Source organism: Colletotrichum chrysophilum (assembly GCF_026319265.1).
Source record: "Colletotrichum chrysophilum strain AFK26 chromosome Unknown scaffold_45, whole genome shotgun sequence".
Classification (NCBI taxonomy): Eukaryota; Fungi; Ascomycota; class Sordariomycetes; order Glomerellales; family Glomerellaceae; genus Colletotrichum; species Colletotrichum chrysophilum.
The window spans coordinates 272,458-290,879 of NW_026517332.1; the positions used below are offsets into that span (position 1 = coordinate 272,458).

At 54.8% G+C, this 18,422-nt stretch overlaps 7 protein-coding genes across 7 annotated transcripts; 2 read left to right on the forward strand and 5 right to left on the reverse strand.

The window, feature by feature from the left end:
- Positions 1 to 167: 167 nt before the first annotated feature.
- COL26b_006261 (uncharacterized protein) lies at positions 168 to 397 on the forward strand (the record flags this gene model as incomplete). The annotated part of the gene is given in 2 exon segments (XM_053179084.1): positions 168 to 350; positions 362 to 397. 2 exon segments carry the CDS (start codon positions 168 to 170, stop codon positions 395 to 397), a joined length of 219 nt encoding a protein of 72 aa, XP_053037025.1.
- Positions 398 to 611: 214 nt separating this feature from the next.
- On the forward strand, positions 612 to 1,100 carry COL26b_006262 (uncharacterized protein; the record flags this gene model as incomplete). Its single annotated transcript, XM_053179085.1, has 2 exons — positions 612 to 706; positions 818 to 1,100. The coding sequence occupies 2 exons, from the start codon at positions 612 to 614 to the stop codon at positions 1,098 to 1,100; spliced, it is 378 nt and encodes a 125-aa protein (XP_053037026.1).
- A 338-nt stretch (positions 1,101 to 1,438) lies between these two features.
- COL26b_006263 (uncharacterized protein) lies at positions 1,439 to 3,682 on the reverse strand (the record flags this gene model as incomplete). The annotated part of the gene is made up of 4 exons (XM_053179086.1): positions 1,439 to 2,038; positions 2,189 to 2,698; positions 2,754 to 3,459; positions 3,489 to 3,682. 4 exons carry the CDS (start codon positions 3,680 to 3,682, stop codon positions 1,439 to 1,441), a joined length of 2,010 nt encoding a protein of 669 aa, XP_053037027.1.
- A 1,794-nt stretch (positions 3,683 to 5,476) lies between these two features.
- COL26b_006264 (uncharacterized protein) lies at positions 5,477 to 6,776 on the reverse strand (the record flags this gene model as incomplete). The annotated part of the gene is made up of 3 exons (XM_053179087.1): positions 5,477 to 6,263; positions 6,322 to 6,414; positions 6,481 to 6,776. The coding sequence occupies 3 exons, from the start codon at positions 6,774 to 6,776 to the stop codon at positions 5,477 to 5,479; spliced, it is 1,176 nt and encodes a 391-aa protein (XP_053037028.1).
- A 2,187-nt stretch (positions 6,777 to 8,963) lies between these two features.
- COL26b_006265 (uncharacterized protein) lies at positions 8,964 to 9,441 on the reverse strand (the record flags this gene model as incomplete). Its single annotated transcript, XM_053179088.1, has 2 exons — positions 8,964 to 9,278; positions 9,343 to 9,441. The coding sequence occupies 2 exons, from the start codon at positions 9,439 to 9,441 to the stop codon at positions 8,964 to 8,966; spliced, it is 414 nt and encodes a 137-aa protein (XP_053037029.1).
- Positions 9,442 to 10,367: 926 nt separating this feature from the next.
- RCO3_1 (glucose transporter) lies at positions 10,368 to 11,630 on the reverse strand (the record flags this gene model as incomplete). The annotated part of the gene is made up of 1 exon (XM_053179089.1): positions 10,368 to 11,630. One exon carries the CDS (start codon positions 11,628 to 11,630, stop codon positions 10,368 to 10,370), a length of 1,263 nt encoding a protein of 420 aa, XP_053037030.1.
- Positions 11,631 to 11,751: 121 nt separating this feature from the next.
- Positions 11,752 to 12,250, reverse strand: RCO3_2 (glucose transporter; the record flags this gene model as incomplete). Its single annotated transcript, XM_053179090.1, has 2 exons — positions 11,752 to 12,028; positions 12,135 to 12,250. The coding sequence occupies 2 exons, from the start codon at positions 12,248 to 12,250 to the stop codon at positions 11,752 to 11,754; spliced, it is 393 nt and encodes a 130-aa protein (XP_053037031.1).
- Positions 12,251 to 18,422: the final 6,172 nt, after the last annotated feature.

An 18,422-nucleotide genomic window follows, 5' to 3' on the forward strand; every position in this document is an offset into this window, starting at 1 on the left:
GTATTTAACGGCAGGCGGCTTCTGGGGCTGCTTTCACCGTCCCTTTTATTTTCTCTTTATGACTCAACTGGTCTGGAACGTTCCTCTGTACAAATACAACTTCAGCATCCCTCAATCCCCTCTACGTCGCCAAATCATCGCCACATCATTGTGAAAGCATCTTCAATATGACGAGAAGCGTCCATTATGTCTCCAGTCAGGATGCTGGCTTTGAGAATCTCCCGATCTTTCCAACGGGCTACTTGGCCTTCAGGCTCCTCCAGGTTGCCCTCGCCGTATCACTCCTCGTCATCTGCGCGTGGGCCATGATCTTTATGGTCACTTGGTCTCACATTTACATGCTCGTCTATGTGAGTACCAGCAGTACGCCTCACCGAAGGAGCTCCACGTCGACTAACGCGCCGCCTCGCAAAGTGCTCAGCCGTCATCGTCGTTAACTTCTGGCACCTCATCTCTTACTACCACGCGCCGAAAGTCTACAATTGTACGAATCCTCCTCCACCTCTCATGAAAGCATTATGTTGACATTTGCGTCTGAATCAGACTGGGTAGTGCTCGCATTCGACATAATCTTCCTCCCTGGCTTGTTTCCCATCTCCGTCCTGACCGCCATGTCCGCCGCGGAAGGCGCGTATGTGGCCGACAGATACAATTGGGGGGCCGCCTCCGTGTACATGGTTTTGACCGTCATAGGTTTCCTAATCGTGTAAGTCATTATCTCCTAAAAATAGCCAAAGACTCTCTAACCATGCCCACAAAGGGTCTCCTTTGTCATGTCCCTAATACTTCACGTTATCGGTATCAAACGCCACCGCAGGGACAGATTGCACAGCCGCCCAGTGAAGGAGAATCATCACGTCGACAGCGAGAGTCAGAACGCCCAGGCCACCACTAATGCGCCCTACCGGCCCGTCAACCAGAGTCAGAACAGCCTGCCTTACCCGAACCACCCACAGCAGCAGACGGCCAACCAACAACAGCAGACGGCCGAGCAACAACAGCAGACGGCCGAGCAACAGCAGCAGGCGGCCGAGCAACAGCAGCAGACGGCCGAGCAACAACAGCAGACGGCCAGGCCACCGATGCCGGACACTCATTAGGTGTCTGGTAGGCATTAACGAGATGGCGTTGAGTCTGATAATGCTACAGCTGTGTAGTACACGGCATGGGCGAGGGAATGAATTTTTACATGGGCGGCGTCTCGGTTTGAGCTCGAAACAGGCTTTATTGAGCACAGTTTCTTTATAGTATCCACTTCCGGCCGACGCCTGTATGGTAACCTGGTAGTAGAACCTAATACGAATCCTTCAATGATGAATGATCTCCTGATCACTCAATGTGTAAAGGTGTTACAAGTCATCAGGATTGTGCCGGGAAAATGTGATCTACAATCAATTGCTATGAATTAATATAACGCCTGCGTGTATGACTGGGGTATCTATGCCAAATCATTCCAGTTCTCTGTGCTAAAGTCCGGCCAGTACAGTCCTTGATGGTCATCGTAGAACGAGGCCTCCAAAAACTGCAAATCCAGCACCGGCTGAGCCAGGAGCTCCTCAAGAGACGGCTCCGTGAGGGCCATCCCCGCCGTCGTGTGCGCCGGCAGCATCGGCGCGGGGCCAAACTGCGACATCGCCGAGCCAACCCCAGTGAACCGCGACGACACGTCTTCGGCCGCCAGCCCGCGTGTATGCTGCTCCCCGAGCGCCAGCCCCATCCTCTTAGCGTACACCTTGTCCAGGTCCGCCTTCATCACATCGACGTGGTGGCAGTACTCCTGGGCGGCGAAGTTGCCGGCGTCGCGCAGCTGGGACAGGAACCGTGCCGACTCCTCAAAGGCCTCCCTGTCGCTCCTGCTCTCGGGGCCGTCGAGGAGGCTCGATGCTGCGAGGATGGTCAGCGCTGAGAAGAGGTACTGGGTGTAGAAGTAGTCAAAGGTGGCGAAGGAGCCGTCGATCCAGGAGTCTGTGAGGAGGCGGATGGAGTGGCGGGCGCAGCGGATGCAGGCCTCGGAGAGGGTGATGGCGCTGGCGGGTACCTGTGCGTCTGTAACGGGGGATGATGAGGGCCATGAGGCGACTTGCGTGCGCAAGATGTGAAGTAGGATGGGTCGTGTGGCCAGGATGGCACACTGATTTTGTTAGCAGTGAGTCGCGATTATCCAGAAGAAAACAGGGGAGTATCTTACCTGGTTGAAGGACAAGTGAAGGGAAATGGGCTTTGGTCCAGAGTCTGGGTTATCGATCTGAAGGTGGGTGGGCAAATCCTCGACCCAAGCCCGGAGGTCTTTTAGGGCTTGTTGCACTCTTGTTGACAGAGTGGCATCTCCCTGATTGCGTTGGCCATAGATTGAGCGGACAGTCTTTGTCACGAGGGCTGCTAAACGCAGGTTGGCGATGTGGTAAGCGGCATCGTCAAAGTCGGCGCCAAAGGTTTGGCCGACGACAGGTTCTGAGGGCAGATCCACGCCTATGTCGTTATCTTGGATGGCGCTTGGATGACCTAGCTTGGAGGCCCACACACGATCAAAGATGTACGTCGTCCAGAAGAGCCGCTTCCTGTGCTCTCGCAGGTCGGGGTCACGAAGCTGAGATTCTGGAATATTGAGATGGAGGCCCATCACTATGGCCATCCGCATAGCTGTCCCGGACATGACGAAGGCACTGTACCGGCGATTGAGCACTAGAGAATAGAAGGACTGCGGCAGTTAGAACCCATTACAAGACGGGCAGATGATTCACAGTTGGACGTACAAGGAGGAGCATAATCTCGATGGAGTCTGTGCCAGGCCGCTCATCGAGCAGGCCGAGTATCCTAGAAGCTTTCGCAAAGTAGGCCATGCCGGGAAAGTCCCTCTCCGACGGGATGGAGCGGGTCGAGTATAGTTCACCAATGGCGAAGAGCGCCCACAGCTTCGACCGAAGCATCAAATCTCCCCACGAAGGGTTGTGGATACTTTGCTCCAAGTTCTCCATGATGGAGCTGCGGCGGACGACGTGGTACCGTCTGCTGACGTACTTGAGGGCGACTTCTACGAGAAACCGAGACCTGGAGGGCGTGGGCCATGGGATGTCAGACTTGACGAGCGTCATCAGTTCCTTGTCTGGGGCGTAGTTGAGTCTGAGAATGTGCTTTGGCTGGGGCTCTTCGGGGTCGGAAATGACCTGGCGGAAGCGGGTGGTGAAGGCCGCGTCCGCCACCTCGCTGATGAGGATTGGGGTGCGGAAGACGTTGGCGTTCATGAACCATGGTCTCACTTCTAGTGTGGCGGCTTCTGAGGGCTCCTCATTGTCGCTGCCTCCCCGCCCTGAAGACGGCGTAGTCACCTTGTTGCCGATGTAGCTGCTGGTGTTGGTCTGGGTGGTTATCTGACTGACGTCGTCCCTGATAGAACTAGGCGCGCTCTGGGCATTCTGACTCTTGAGCCGACGGATTTCGTCCAAGATGCCGTCAATGTAGCTTTTCACGCCGTCAGAAGATCAACACACATAAGATTGAGTTTCGGGGGTGGCGCTCCTGACGAAAGCCTTCCGTTACCTTTGCCTGACCTTGACTTGCCTATTGCGTCGCGGGTAGGTACACTCGGGGCCTTTGCCAGCGTGCCGACAGTTTTGGCACGGGTGCTCCCCTGAGCACTTGACCTTTCGGGAGTGACACCGACGACATCTTGAAGATAAGGCATGTCAGTGGTGTGTATCTTGTGTGTGTGTTTGACAGGCTTGGCAAGGGGGCAGCTCACGCAGTCGACTTTACGGGTGGCAGGGGCCCGTCTGCCAGGGGGCTCCTGCTGCCAACATCCGTGCTGGGCGGGGTCCTGTTGCATGCTGCCATGGGGAATTAGAGATGGACATTCGACAGAATGCCGAGAGAGGGGGAGAGTTAACAAAAAAGGTGGTGGATTTTCTTCACCGCATCTCACAATGCGCCGCCGTTTGGTGTTGTTGAACTTCAACAGAGTTGGTTTCGCGTCTCGATGCGTCAGAGGAAGAGAGAGAGAGAGAGCGAGACTGAGACTGGCACTAACAACCACTGCAGCGACGTCGGCGAAATGACAAGTCGCCGATGTGGCGGACCGGCAAGATTGGGTTGGTCATAAATTCATGGGCCCAAAGAGGAAAACGGGCCTCCTCCCCGGGCTTTCGGCAGCGGCCCGAGCTTGTCTCTCCGGTTTCGTCGGCTACCTGGTGCCTTTGCCGAGCTGAGTCATGAGCCCGTCGCCGACGTTGGGTCCCTGCACGGAATGCCGATCCGGCGCCGTTGAATGTTGAACGGGAGTCGTTACACGGCATGCCGGTAGTATAGGAGTACCAAAAGTAAGCGCTTATATTATTCTTTTTACTTTTCCCCCTGGAAACCCCACACCATCATTGTAGACAATCACCCATAATTACGGATTATACAACTGACAAAAACCATTCATCACTTTCCTCCACATTCCGGCATCACCACGGGAATGAGTTCAGAGGTCGAGAAAGCCTGAAGATTCTGGGCTGAGACTTGATGACACTATCTCAAGGTCAGCTCTCGGGAACTATGCCAGTATCATGTTGTCTCTTCCAATTCCATATCCAATCTAGTAGGGACCATTGTGCGATGTTAAATTTGGTAAGCGACTGCTTGTTGAACTCCACAAGCTGGTTCTCGTCCGAAAACTTTCCAGTGTCAAAGTCGCATCGAATGATAAAGCTCCCGTTAGCAATATCATGTATTGCCTGCGAGTAGTTCCCAGGGAGACACCATGGATCATCGTTTTCCAAACAAAGGCGTCTTCTGTGCTCCCAAGACGGGGGCGGAAGGAGTCCCTGCCGCGACTGTTCATGCATAGCCATTTGCCATGCCGCGTCACGCATAATGACTGTCTGGAAGGCCTTTGCGCATGACGGACCACCGGTGAGAACCAATGCGAAGCTCCCGGGCGGCATTCCAGCAGACTCAAGTACGAGAGCCTCACAGATCCAGATCGCCAAGTGATAAGACATGCGATGTGGCCCAGATCCATCTGTGAAAGGCCAAATCACTCCCCACAAGTCGACGCGCCGCTCAATGCGGAGACGCGAAGCAATTCTCATATTATTTTAGTGGCGTAATACCTTTCGGTCTCTTACAGATTGGTTAACAGATGGCCAACGTCAAAACTCGATTAGCCAACAGTCGTGCCTTCAAAATGTTGATAATATTCGGAATAACTCTAGATGCATGAGCTATAAGAAGCACTGTGCTGCACCCGAAAAACAACAACACACAGGTCTCCATGGGAGTCTCAACGGCTGACGTCGCTTCCAGCACGATATTCAGAGCTTGATAACCAAGCTTTTAACGGGGGCAAGCAAGACCTGTCCTTCAGCAAGACCTAATTGGGAGACCGAGCTCAGAGACCCAACTCGGAGTTTACATGAGCTACATAGAATCCCACTTTGCGTGTTCCGATACCTGCATTTACAATATGTACATCAATCCACCCTGTTGGCCCTTCGTCTTATACCTCAGCGAGAGTTGTCGCACCAATGGCCTGTCCCGACGTCGGAATCAAAAAGTTGCTCCCTTTCACCTTCTTATCCGAACCCCTCGCCCCCTTCAACACAGACGCATCCACACTGACGAAGGAGCTGTTGGACCACGACCCCGAGTTCCACGAGTTCCCCGTCGCAGTCACCGTGCTCACAAGACTGACCTGCGCGCTGCCAACATTAACCGCAGCAATGTTCCCCGTCATCTTCGACGACGAACTACGCATCACAAAGCCCGTGTCTCCGTTATTCCACGCCGTGTTCCGCTCAAACGTCAACGCGCCGGGGTTGCCGTTATCGATGAACCCCTTCTTGAAGTTGCCGAACGCGATCGAGTTGCGCACGACGTGGTTCGCGGGCGGGTTGTCCGTGATGCCGAGCTTGAACCCGTTGCCGTCGCCCTCGAAGGGGCTGAAGCCCCAGCGGTTGTACCCGTTGCCCCAGCTGTAGACCTCCTCGAGCGTGACGGGCGACGCGAACATGAAGAGGTCCAGCCCGTCGTCGACGTTGTCCCACAGCCGCGCGTTGCGCAGCACGTTGCCCTCGCCGGAGCCCGACTTGCACGCGAAGCCGTCGGCGCTCTCGCCGTTCTTGCGCGGGTCGCGATTGCGGTATGAGTCGAGGTTGAGGACCGTGTTGTTGGACGAGGCGCCCTCGAGCTGGAAGCCCGTCTCGTAGTTGTCGTGCGTCGAGAGGCCGTTGTAGTAGTTGTGCGAGGCGTCGCGGGCGTAGATGCCGTAAGGGCCGTTAATCATCCTATAGTGGTGGTTAGAAGGGTCTGTGATGGATGAGAGGGGCGGGTGTTAGTGTTTACTCTAAATCGTAGAAGGCCCAGTAGTTGGCGTTCTGGATGTGAAAGATGCCTCGCTCCGAGTTGGGCAACGATTCGTCCAGGGCCTTGGGCGTGCTGCGTGATGAGCGTGTCAGTGTCTCGATTGTTTTCTTGGCCACTTATACGCATAAAGAGACTCACCCAGGCATATTCTCGCCGTCAATGATAACTTTCTCGCTCTGGTACGGGCGGACGGAGATGGGAGACGTGACGGTTCCGCTCTTGGAGAATTGGATGTTCGCAGAAGGCGCATAGGTGCCCTGGCGGAGGTAAATGGTGTCGCCGGCCACGGCGGCGCTGACGGCCGATTGGATGGATCCATACGGCGCCGTCTGAGTGCCGGTGCCGGTGCCGGTTGGGGACACAAATATGTCGCGGGCGGCGGCCCCGCTTAGAATGGCCAGGAAAGCAACCGGAAGACCCATTGTCGGTGCCATTGTCAAAATTATGGTATTGATGCTGCCGATCTCCGAGTAGCGACGGCTTCACCTACCCGGTTCGCCTTGGGTGTAACCAGACATTTTATAGTTTATTGCTATGCCCCAGGAAAGCCCGTTATCGATTTCTCAAATTGGAGGCAGCTCAGCATGCCATCGAGTTCCCACAGGTCTCCATGGCCTGTCGAGTGTTGCCAATTTTCCGGGTTCCTGAAAACCGGTCAAATCAGAAATCCCCCAATCATGTACCCTTGTCCCTGGCAGATCAGGATGACTGCCAACACCACGCAATATGGAGTGGGATGCCGAAGATGGCAGCTCCGGAGAGGACCCTTCCGCAGATAGATGATGACGAGAGTCTTTTATACAACCATGAACGAAGGCTGTTGCTTCCAAAGGAAGACCTTCATTACCCGCTAACTCCTTACATCACAGGCACGGAATCGTGCAAAGTCGTTCCCTGACTGTTCAGCGGTCTATCACGTACTCGTCTTCCTAAACGCCAAAAAATCTTGCCCAGAACCCTGCCAACATCAGTCTACCTCCGTACAAGGATCGCGCAAGAAACTCACCTCTCCTGGGCCTCTGAGCCCTTGGAGCCCTCTGAGTCCTGTCGGCCCTGGGAGCCCTCTCAGCCCTTTGAGCCCTCTGACCCCTTCGAGGCCGCCGGGGCCTGACACCCTCCAGAAACAAGTCCCACGCCTCGATTCTGTTGGCATTAGCCCTCGGATACCGAAAATCACTATCAACCGTCACCCTGTTCCTCAGATTGTTCACGGTCCTGTTCGCCTGCTGCCAAGTCAGTCCAAACCGCAGGAACCGGTGCCAGTCGCACGCCGTCACGCCACAGCTCCGGCAGTGCCAGAGCTGTCTGCCGTCCCTTATCCTGCAGTAGAAACACGGCGGCTCTTCTCGTGGCTGGAACTCCCACTGAGCATGTGTTTGATGGTTACAACGCCCTTCCTCTCGTTCTATGGCGTACTGTGGCCATACTCTGCCTTCGGTTTCGTCGCCCTCGCGGATCCGGCGCATGTTCTCCGGGCTGTCTCGTCTCCAATTGGGGTCTCCAACCTGTTATCAGAGATGGTTAGCCAGGCTACAGATGCCAAGGAGAGAGCAGCTGACCTCTGTGTTGTTCCCATCGGCGTAGAACATCATGATGTAGTAGCGTTGCTGGCCCCGTGCCTGCCCATTTGCGTTCGCCATGATCGGTTCTGGATCAATGTGGTCTGGTTCCGGACCGTCGCCAACATCAATCAACGGTAGAGCACCCCCGAAATCCGGGTCAAAGTTGGCGGGATGTCCTTCGAAACCGTCCTCAACGACGGGTACAAAAGGAAGCACTGCTCTCAGTCCATCAGCATTCACTGGACGCTTTCTTTTATCCTTCTCGAAACCTTTGACAAGCAAGCGGAAAGGCGTTGACTCACCTTGAGGCATTGGTCGTGGCACAACACGGGCTTGTAATGCTGGAGGTAATGGCGGTTGCTCCGCGATGACTTGCCGTTGAAGCTCAAGCAAATTTGGAGGCTCTGCTGGCGGTGGGAGAGCGTCAGGGATCGCTCCCTGTGGTCGAATGCGTGGGTGGTGATCCATCGCCCCCCGGCCTTGCTGGTATCGAAACACGCGTTGACGCATAGGGACACGACGTTCACGTCCTCCATACTGTGGACAGCCCCGTGGGCACCCGCCCCTCCAGTCCCCTCCGCAGAGGAAACACCATTGATGGCCGCACTCACACCTATTCAACATGTGTGTGTCAGTCAACCAGACCAGTCATTGTGTTTGTGTGGTTTTCTCACGTGATGTGATTGCACCCATCCCACAACTCGACAATCCTCCTGCATGTAGGGCAACTCGCAAGATTGTCTCGGTCCATTATATCCATCAACATCTCGTCTTCCTCCTCCTCCCGGCACGGTCGACCGGGGTGTATGGCGGCTCGGCACATCCGACACGTCCCCTCGCCACAAGCGCGACATCTCATGAGGTCAGCCGTGACATGCGGTCCAGCAGCGGGTATGAATGCCGCACACCCGGGCCGGGAACAGTAAACCCGCTGATCTCCAGGCGTCTCCTGTTCCTCCCTGACCTGCCTATACAGCCTCAGCAAGCCAGGTCTCCTAACCCACCTGATTGCATCGTTCTGCAACGGCTCGCAGCACTTGGGGGGCCACCCGCCCTGCCTCAAGCCAGCGCGGATGCAACCCCTGAGACAGGGCGCGCAGAACCAGCATCCGCACGGGAGTTGTAACTTGGGCTCACGGCCGCCGGAGCAAATGATACAGTCCTCCCCGCCTTCTTCGGCTCCGTCGTCAGGCTCGACCGGGCTGTCTGCGAGAATGCGGTTGCGCTCCTGCCAGTCAATGTAGGCGCCGGGGTTGGGGTCTTCTGGCTCAGGCTCTGTAAGCGGCGGGGGTCGACGAGGCACAGGTCGAGCCGGTACTGCTGCTGCTGCTCTTGGTGGGTTTGGGTGTGGATGTCGATGGGCGCTTTGTCGTACTGCGATTTCGATGAGCTCTTCAGGCGCCGCCATCTGTAGCGCCAGTGCCGCTGCATTCTCGACCTCCTCGGCAGTGGCGAATGGTAAATCCTCAACATCAAGGAAGCCAAAGCGGAGGATGAGGTTCGACACATGTTCGTCTAAAAGTTGGAATTGCTCCATGTAGAACGATATCCAGAATCAGCTTGTGTGACTTTTTCTCAGAGGGCTTCCTGGTGATTTTGCAAACCGACGTTGACCTATTGACATTTATATTTTTCGGCGTGCGACGCAGTATTTCACCAACGCTGACCTATCGTGAATGATTAGGGCAAGTGCAACGGTGCTGATTCGCGACCTGGAAGTTGTATCTGGTTTGGTCCGCAGCTCGTCATCTGAAGCCAGCAACCAACATCCCATCAGAGAGTCACATAATGTTGACTCAAGCCCGACGGTATGGCCTTCACTGGAAACGATGCGAGCGGGCTGATGACATTCACCTCACCTCCGTTAGCCATCCACTTCGACGCGATCCATTATGCATGCTACAAAAGGATAGGCACTTACATTGATCGAAGAGAGATCATGGTGCCGGAATGATACGTGTTAACCAACGAAAACTTGGCACTTTTGGTTCGGGTTGATGAGTGTCACAGCGGCCGAAAAGTTCAGAAGTGATTTTGAGTCAAATTGATAGACGAGAACGAAGCTACTGCAACCCTCATCTCTGAGTGGCTGATGAATATCAGCCTTCTTCCGCCGTTTTGTCACATTAGTGTGTCGAGCCCGCAGAAGTGGGTTTAGTATATCATCGGCCCCAAAGCGCCATTCAAGTTACGTCCATCATCGTTTGTGATGGGATATTCTCGTCAACATTGACCATTAGTCCTTCATCCTTGCCCAAACGACCGCTGTGTAGTGGCATTTCCATTCCCGCCAGATAAACACCAAGAACCAACCCCCCCGTCAGTGACTGTAGCCAGTAAACCCGTAAAACTCCTTGACATCGTAACTCCGACGCTGCTATCCGGGATATGATTTGGAAAAAAAACAAGCTAAAAAAAGAGCGGTACTAGTAACAGTAGATATAATAGATTGGGTATAAAAGATCAATAACTGAAGTCAACATTGCCCATCTGCGACAACATTTTTGCTTCTGCTGATGTTGAGTTCCCGGTAGCGCCAGTATTTGTTGACGTCGCCGAATTCGAGTTCGTTTGCGTCGTCTGGGTTGATGAATTGGTTTGTGTTTGTTGCAGCTCGTGTTCTGGCGGGGGCTGAGCGCTGGGTGACCATCCTTCGTCCAGCATTTGTTGGAAGCTCCAGCTTGGCTCGAACCGGGTACTGTTCCAGGCATAGTCGACACGCTCATACATTTCGTCGATTTGTTCCAGACTAATCTTACTGGTCTCGAATACCATGCACCAGACAAACAAAACTGCCAGAATGCAAAAGGCACCCCAGAGGAAGAAGATCTTGGGTCCAATGTCTGCGTATCCAGGTCCTGACCCGACCATAAAAGGGGTTCCGTAGGCGATACCGAAGTTCAGAAGCCAGTTTGACGCAGTCGAGATCGAGTTGGCCTTCGCACGGACCTTGAGAGGGTAGATTTCAGACGTGATGACCCAGGCTACGGGCCCCCAAGATGCTGCGAAGAAGAAGATGTAAATGGCACAGAAGACGATGAGAATTGTCTGGGCAGCCTGCTGAAGGTTATCGCCAGCGGCCGTACTGAATGACGCAATCATGAGCTGACAGACGGCCATGCCGATAGCGCCAACCATGAGAAGCTTGCGTCGACCCCAAGATTCGATGACCAGGAGTCCAGGGATTGTCGATACCACGTTGATGATATTGATGATGAGAGCCTTCAGGTACGGATTCTCCAGCTTGACGCCGTCGAAGAAGCTGGTGCTGTAGTACATGATGAAGTTGATACCCGTAAGTTGCTGCAGCATCTGCAGGCAGCATCCGGTGAGAGTCCGTCGGCCGAGATGAGGTGATCCATAGAATATTTCCTTGTAAGAGTCAGGGCCTAGCGTGAGCTCATACTCGTGGTTGGCTACAATTTCCTGCAGCTCCTCGAGCAAAGCAGGGTGAGTAATATCGAGACGTCGGAGGCGGCTGAGTGACAGGCCCGCAGCCTCGGGCTTGCCTTTCTTGACTAGGAAGCGAGGAGTTTCGGGGAGGATAAGAAGACCGAGGGCTTGAACAACGGCCCATACGAGTTGAAGACCGAGGGGGATTCGGTATGCGGCGGCAGAATCGAGTCGTTCGGTTAAGATGTTGACAAAGGATGCAGACAATAGGCCTATTGTGATGGACAGTTGGTAGGCGCAAACAAGGGTTCCTCGAATCCATTTCGGCGCCATTTCCGATTGATAGACGGGTACGAGCACTGAAATGGATCCAACTCCGACTCCAGCAAAAAACCTGCCATGTTTCATCAGCAACGCGCTCGTCGCAATTCAACCACCCAACACAGCCGATGACCTACCGTCCAACCAAGAGCATGTCAATGTTGTGGGCGCAGACTTGGAAAATGCCGCCGAAGCTGAAAACACCGATGGACAGAATCAGAGATATACGGCGGCCCCAGGCATCGCCGATGGGAGCGGCAAGAAGCGCGCCGAGAACGGTACCAGCACTGAGGATCGCAACGATGATGGAAGACTCGGAAGGGGAGATGCCGGGTTTTCGGTCGTTGTCGATGTAGCCTGTCGAAAAGTCTCGCTTGAAAGCCGTCATGGAGAGGATACCGTTAATCGTACTATTTTCCACCAAAATCAGCCTCAAGTTTCCCACAACCCAGTAAAGCAACACGCGTGGGCAGAAGTGTCTCGTGTGGTCGCGGTGGGCGGTTGTTGGGTGCTTACCCAGTGTCGTAGCCAAAGAGCAAACCTCCAGAGGCGACGAAGAGACCGACCATAATGGCCGGGGCCGACGAGCCGGCGACATTGTCGGGCTTCTGCCAGCCCATGGCTATCGCCATGGTGATGGGTGTTTGGCGACGTCAATCCAGAATGGAAGCGTGTGCTATGAGAGTTCGAATCTCTCGGGAGTTGTCGTCGAGGAGCGAGGTCGAAATGGGCCGGCGACCATTTGACTTGCGGGCAGTCGTGGCGGGCGAGCGAGGAGTGGTGAATCGAGTGTGGGTAAGGATGGATTGATGGGATGGGACAGGCAGGTTAGATGGGTGTGGAGAAGAAGCAGGGAGAGACTGGAGGGCCTGGAAGAAAGTCGGGCGGTCGGGACCCGTTCGCGTAGTGACAGTAAGTAGTAGGCCGGAAGCAAGCAGCGCAGCGCAGATGCAAAGGCAGAAGACAGAGGCAAAGGCAAGCGAGTCGGACGGAAGAAGAGGAGGAGCCAGTGCCAAAAGGCAGAAACGCAGGCAAAGGGCACTGAGTACGGCGTAGGAAGGGCTGGCTGTGGGTGGTGAGGGACGTGGAGGGAATGGAGGAAGAAGAAGGCGACCGGGGGATGTGATGGTGGTGTTGGCGGGGGATGATGGCCACTCAGAGGGACGAACACAGTAAAGAAAATATGGGTCCTGAGGCCAGAAGTGAAGCAGCGCGCCCCAGGAAGCCAAAAAAGCGCAAGCGCACTCGACAGGGCACCTCCCCTACTGCGGTAGTGCAGGCGCAGCGCAGGTGTGGGCGGCCAGCAGCGTAGCACCAAAGCGATACTGTAGAGGGAATGGGGAACAGACGGACAGGACAAGAGGGAGAAAGACTGGACTGGGCACGGGCAAGGGACGCGGATCAGCACGGTTTTTTTGAGGGCCCTCTCCCCTCTGCTGTACCTTAGGTTCCTAGGTTCACAGTGTTGATGTGAGGTCTGCTGGGATTGCCCTCCTCCTCCTCCTCCCCCTCCAGGCTCACAGGCTCGCTCTGGCTGCACTTTTCTTACTGGGCTCCCAGAACGTGGCTGCGGCTGTGATTGGCTTGTTGCCGTCTTGGGAGGTGCTGAGAGGTGCACCCGGCCGTGCTCAACTTGCAGGCGGCCACCCCCTTTCGCTAGACTAGTCTCCATCAGGATAAGCCTCGTCCTTGGGTCGTTCCCCTTGGCGCAAAAAGGCGGGAAGGAATGTGGAATGCGGACGACGAGCCTTTTTGTACTGCTTTGTCACTGCTAGCGAGGTCTTCTACTCGACTGGAAGAGGCGCTGCCGCTGCCGCCGCGTCCTCGGTACACCAAAAACACTGCAGACTTGCAGCATGGACGCCTCCTCCACTGATCATAACCCAAAGCTCTTGGCTGGCACACGACCTGACTGCTTGCTTGCTACTGCTTACTGCTGCTGCTGCTGCTGATCGTCTTTCAAGTGCACCTCTTCTTTTGCGGGGATGCCGGCTCTTGAACGCGCCTTAGGGAACCTACGGAGAGGAGCGGAAGGATTCAACATCGGCCTCTGGCATTCCACCCGCCTGCATGCGGACCAAGGCACCGCGGACACTAATACCGGCCTGCCTACCTATTACCTCGCGGTTCCTGGTCAGACAAGTTAGACTTCCGTCTAGAAAGCAAGGAAGGTGCAGTCCAATGGAAGCTTTGGTGGAATGTCTGATCACCGTCTCTTGTCCTCGGCTTGACGAACAGACACTTGGACTTGGGCACACTTCATTTGCTACCGCGAACCTACCTACCTAAGGAGGTACGAAAGGTAAGGTACCTCATGGTGCAGCACAGGGGGGTCTCATTGTCCCGTCCCGATCTGATGGGCCAAAGAACAGAGGACGTCCCGAGCGAGAGGAACGCTTCAAAGTCTACTTGGGGCGATGCGATGGCAATGTACGGACGGCAGGTAAGGCACGGTACAGAACGGCTGAAGCTGAGGTACGTTGCGGTACCTGTCTCAGGCCGACCTGCCTCGTGCTTGGAATCGGGCACTCGGCGTCTTGCATCGACTTCTACCGCCCAGCTCTGTCAAAGGAAAACAAAGGCGACGATTTATTTGCATTAGGCTATTCGCACCGCTGGCTGTGGGGTCGACACTAACACCCATCCACCTAGCAGCACTCTCGCCTGTGCAGCAAGAACTTCTAATCCAGGCAGCACCTAAGCTGGAAATACCTGGCAAGACATTTCCACATACATCTGGTGAGTAGCCCACCGCATTAGAGTTGTCGATAGCCTTCTGAAAGCTCGACTTCCAGCTGCTGCTCTGTTTTGCGAGCAACTTCATATTGCATACCTACCTACTCGAGTTCCTGAGGTACCTTGGGTGCTCACGGCACACCGCGCGGTTGCAATGCATCCAGCCGACCTTACCTTAGCTCAGCCCTCCTGCATGTCGCAAATTGGCTCCAGTGACTGCAGCCGGCCCAGCCAGCTATTCCATTCTTACTCTGGATTATGACTTTTTTGCCAGTTGAAAGGCAGAATAAGAAAGCAAGCGACAATCGACAACCCCGGTTGGCTACCCTGCGTCGACCACGTCGACCCGTGACTAATGACAACGAAGCCTTCCATTCTCAAATCCTTCCGCGCGGCTGTCACTTTTACAAGCAGTCAGTCTCTGCCACCTGGGCCTTTGCGTCTGACACGACGGCTCGTCTTGGGAGAGCGATGCCGTGTCTCGTGTGTGTCCGTCATACAGACGTGCTGCTGTATCATGGGCATTCCCAGGTAGACAGACGCCCGAAACCTCAACCAATAAATGAACATGACGACAACAACACGACAGACAGACGGCTCTGGTTTCTCAGGAGGCGGTGCCCAGACCACTGGTCGCACCTTTCAAAAAGCCACCGGATGGGAAACGTGATCCCTCAAGCCCTTGTTCGGGTTCTCAACCTTACAGATACCTGGCGGCGCATCATGAAATGTTTGTCTGGCTCTGTACGGATAGTGGTCAGTGGTCGCCGTTGAAGTTGGCGCACAGTGTCAGCTTCTCACCAGCTGGGGTGGAGCCACGTACCCACCTTGGTACTGCAAACCTACTGGCTGGCGTTTGGAGAAGGTGCAGGTGGCACACTCGTCACTGTGTGCAGTTGCCGATTCCCGATCATGCCACCCGCTCGAGTCAGCGGCATTCCTGACAAAGCACAGTGTTTTCTGGGGCTCCCCCACAGTGATCCGTCAAAAGCCGGCAGCAGGGGCGCTGGATTGGAAGAAATTTGGTCGACCCCACCACACAAATTGCGGGGAGACTCCGCTAGGCTTGCCAGCGGAAGGCACGTACTGCAACGTCAACACCAAAAAAAGTCACCCCAGGTACCTACCTACTCAGCGGTGTTGGCGGCGCTGAAGTATGAGCTTGCTTCTAGCTGCACAGACAAGCTCAACTGCACAACAACGAACTCGTTCGTCGTCACTCTCAGATGGAAGTTACTCCCGTCAATCTGCGATTGCTTGTCGCAGCCGGACGTCAGGTAGGAGACAAGCATTTGCGGGCTCCAGTCTTTAGACTCTGTCCATCCACAGGCAAGCGCTTTCTCACTCCTACTCACACACTCGCATCACAGTCACCACCAACAACCATCAACCTCACCCCATGATCATGCCGGCGCGCGGCACAGCTTTCCCAGTCCGCCGCCTCTTTCCTTACCCTGCCGGTATTCACAAGCCGTCCACGCAACTAACGAGTCAACGCAAGCATGGCGGGCGTCGCATTTGACATCTCCACAACGCCCACAAGACAGACGACTTGGTTTCCTGCAGCAGGCAAGCGGCCGTTGTCTCAAGCCATCAGCCAGGCTTACGGATCCCCGGAACAGCCGTAGAATCCTATTCCGCATATCAGCATGTCTTGGTTAACGGGCGGCAAAGGGCTGCCGAACGACGCTCTTGCCAAATTCTCGCTCGGAGCTCCGTGAGCCCGCGAATACGGCATCGATACCTAAATGACTGCAAACCGCCACAGCTGCCAACCCAGCTTGGCTTTCGCCCGAAGAGATAAGCCAGCATCAGCCCCAACGCCTGGACGGCTGACGAAGCAATCAAAATCAACCTCTACACAAGAATTGAAACACGCACTGAGACTTGGGGATAGAAGGATGCGTCTTGCCCTAGTTGTCTCATCTGCACTAGCTTGCTCGCAAGCCACAAGCACTGTTCCGGCGAGCTTACACGCAGCCGCGTATGAGGAGAGGACGGCCACGTCTAGGCAGCGGAACGGTTATGCTTCCAGGACTCGCTCAGCCCCTGCCCAGTAATGCCGCCTTACAAAACTCGCCGTCCGAGCTGCTTTCTCGAGCGCACCAAACATTTGCACGGCCTTCATCGAAGCCCATCTTGTTCTGGAAGTGATCTAATATGCATGCTATCCACCTTTCCCCGGTCAAAGTCACACAGTATTCTTCTTGACAGCCTCCGGGGCAATGTCGACCATTCCACAATTTGGACAGGAAACTACACTGCGGAGGAGCAAGAAATTGCAGCCGAGACCTCTAAAGCGTGCAGAGTTTCTGCTTCTAACTGGTCATTTGGTGCTTCTCGCCCCTCCGGACTGTCGACTGAGCTACAGAAACTGGGCTGACGGCCAACGACTTCATTAATCTCACTCTAATTGGCCGGTCTGCTTCTGCTGCGTCCAAAATTCCACCGCCCTACGAGGCGCTTATGAGGCACAGGGAGAGCGGCTTGTCTCGTGTTATGAGGTCTAGAATTGGGACACTGGCCAGATTGACCAGCGTCGAACCAAACTGCTTGTGGTTAATTCTCGAACCACAACTCTTTTGCACAGACTCCAATCTGCCAGCCTATGCTTTGGAAGAAAAGATGAGACACGACCTTGGCAAGACCAAACTTCCACAACGAAAGCCATCGACATTTTCATTCTTGTCGAGGCCCCAGAACGAATGGCACGAACCGACCACAGTTGCCTGTCAATCTGACAAGTCAAACATGACGGGGCCAATGTCCACCTAGTCGAGAGATTGATATTCTAGTAGAACGTATGCCCACGCACTTGGAAAACCTGGCTAGCGACTGAGTGAATCTTCCCGTCTCAGCCGAGCGTTTGGCCTCACCGGCTGTCAGCACGAATGCAAAGGGCGCTAGCAATCATCCACCCAGAGCTCGTATAGTCGAAGTCGAGGCTGAAGAGACGCGGAAACCTATGCTCTCGCCGGAGGAGGTCTCCACAGGACGTCCGCGGCAACTGGCTGCGTCTTGTAAGCACCGAATTACATGGTCTCCATGTCTCGGACAGCAGACGACGACTTCTGCAGTGGTACAACCAATACTCATGGTGTTGGTCACGACATGCCATACATGCTAGCTGAGACCAGAGCCAGCAGGATCGGTAGGGTATCTACAGTCGGATATAATCCTCGAACCCATCCAACCATTTCCATGTTACACTCTGGTCAGCAATGATTCAACAATGCGGCGGTAGCGGCACGAATGGCAGGTAGATCGCACACGCACTGGGTATGTGTGGGTTTGTAGCGACGAACTGATCCACGGATCGACATGCAGCGATCGACGAGGACCCCCCAACGTGGGCACCACGCAAACGCAGACCAGACGCGGCCGCGGTGGCCTCGGGGGGCTCACACGGAAACAGTCCCTGCATTTCGAATCAGACTGCAGAGCGTGAGCACTCGCATTTACCGCTCTTTTGCCGACGCTGGTCTGGCACTTTTTGGACCTGCCAGCTGCGGATGCGCGGCTCGCAAGCGGTGCGAATTGCCGCTCGACTTGCGGCAACTATCTACTTAGCTCGCGGGGTGAGAAGTTTATTGACGACATTGATATTTGAAATATGTCTTAGCGCGCTGTCGTATACAGATGTCAATCAGACAAGCATCCAAAAACCCGAAATGGGTGCTGCATTGTGACGGTTGCTGGGAGGCTAGCTCGAACTAAGACTCAACTAATTCCACAAAACTCGCCACAGTTTTTGAGTATCAGGAAGTCGAAGGCCCCGTGATGGTCGTTCTCGAATGCTTGTTCAACCTGCGGCGCCTGAGAGCTGAAATGGTTCTGTTAAGGATGATCACGATCACACACGGCGTAGCCAGCAACGGACTCAACAGTCCAACTACGAACGGGATGGGCGACTCGCATGTGTTTGATCGGTTATCAAAACCGCGTGGCACGATACTTGCTGCAGAAGCTGCGCGGGATAGTCTTGGGAATACGATGCAATGTTTTTTTTTTTTTTTTTCCTGTGGCAAACAAACCCCAAAACGTCCTGCGGCAGGTAACTATGATTGA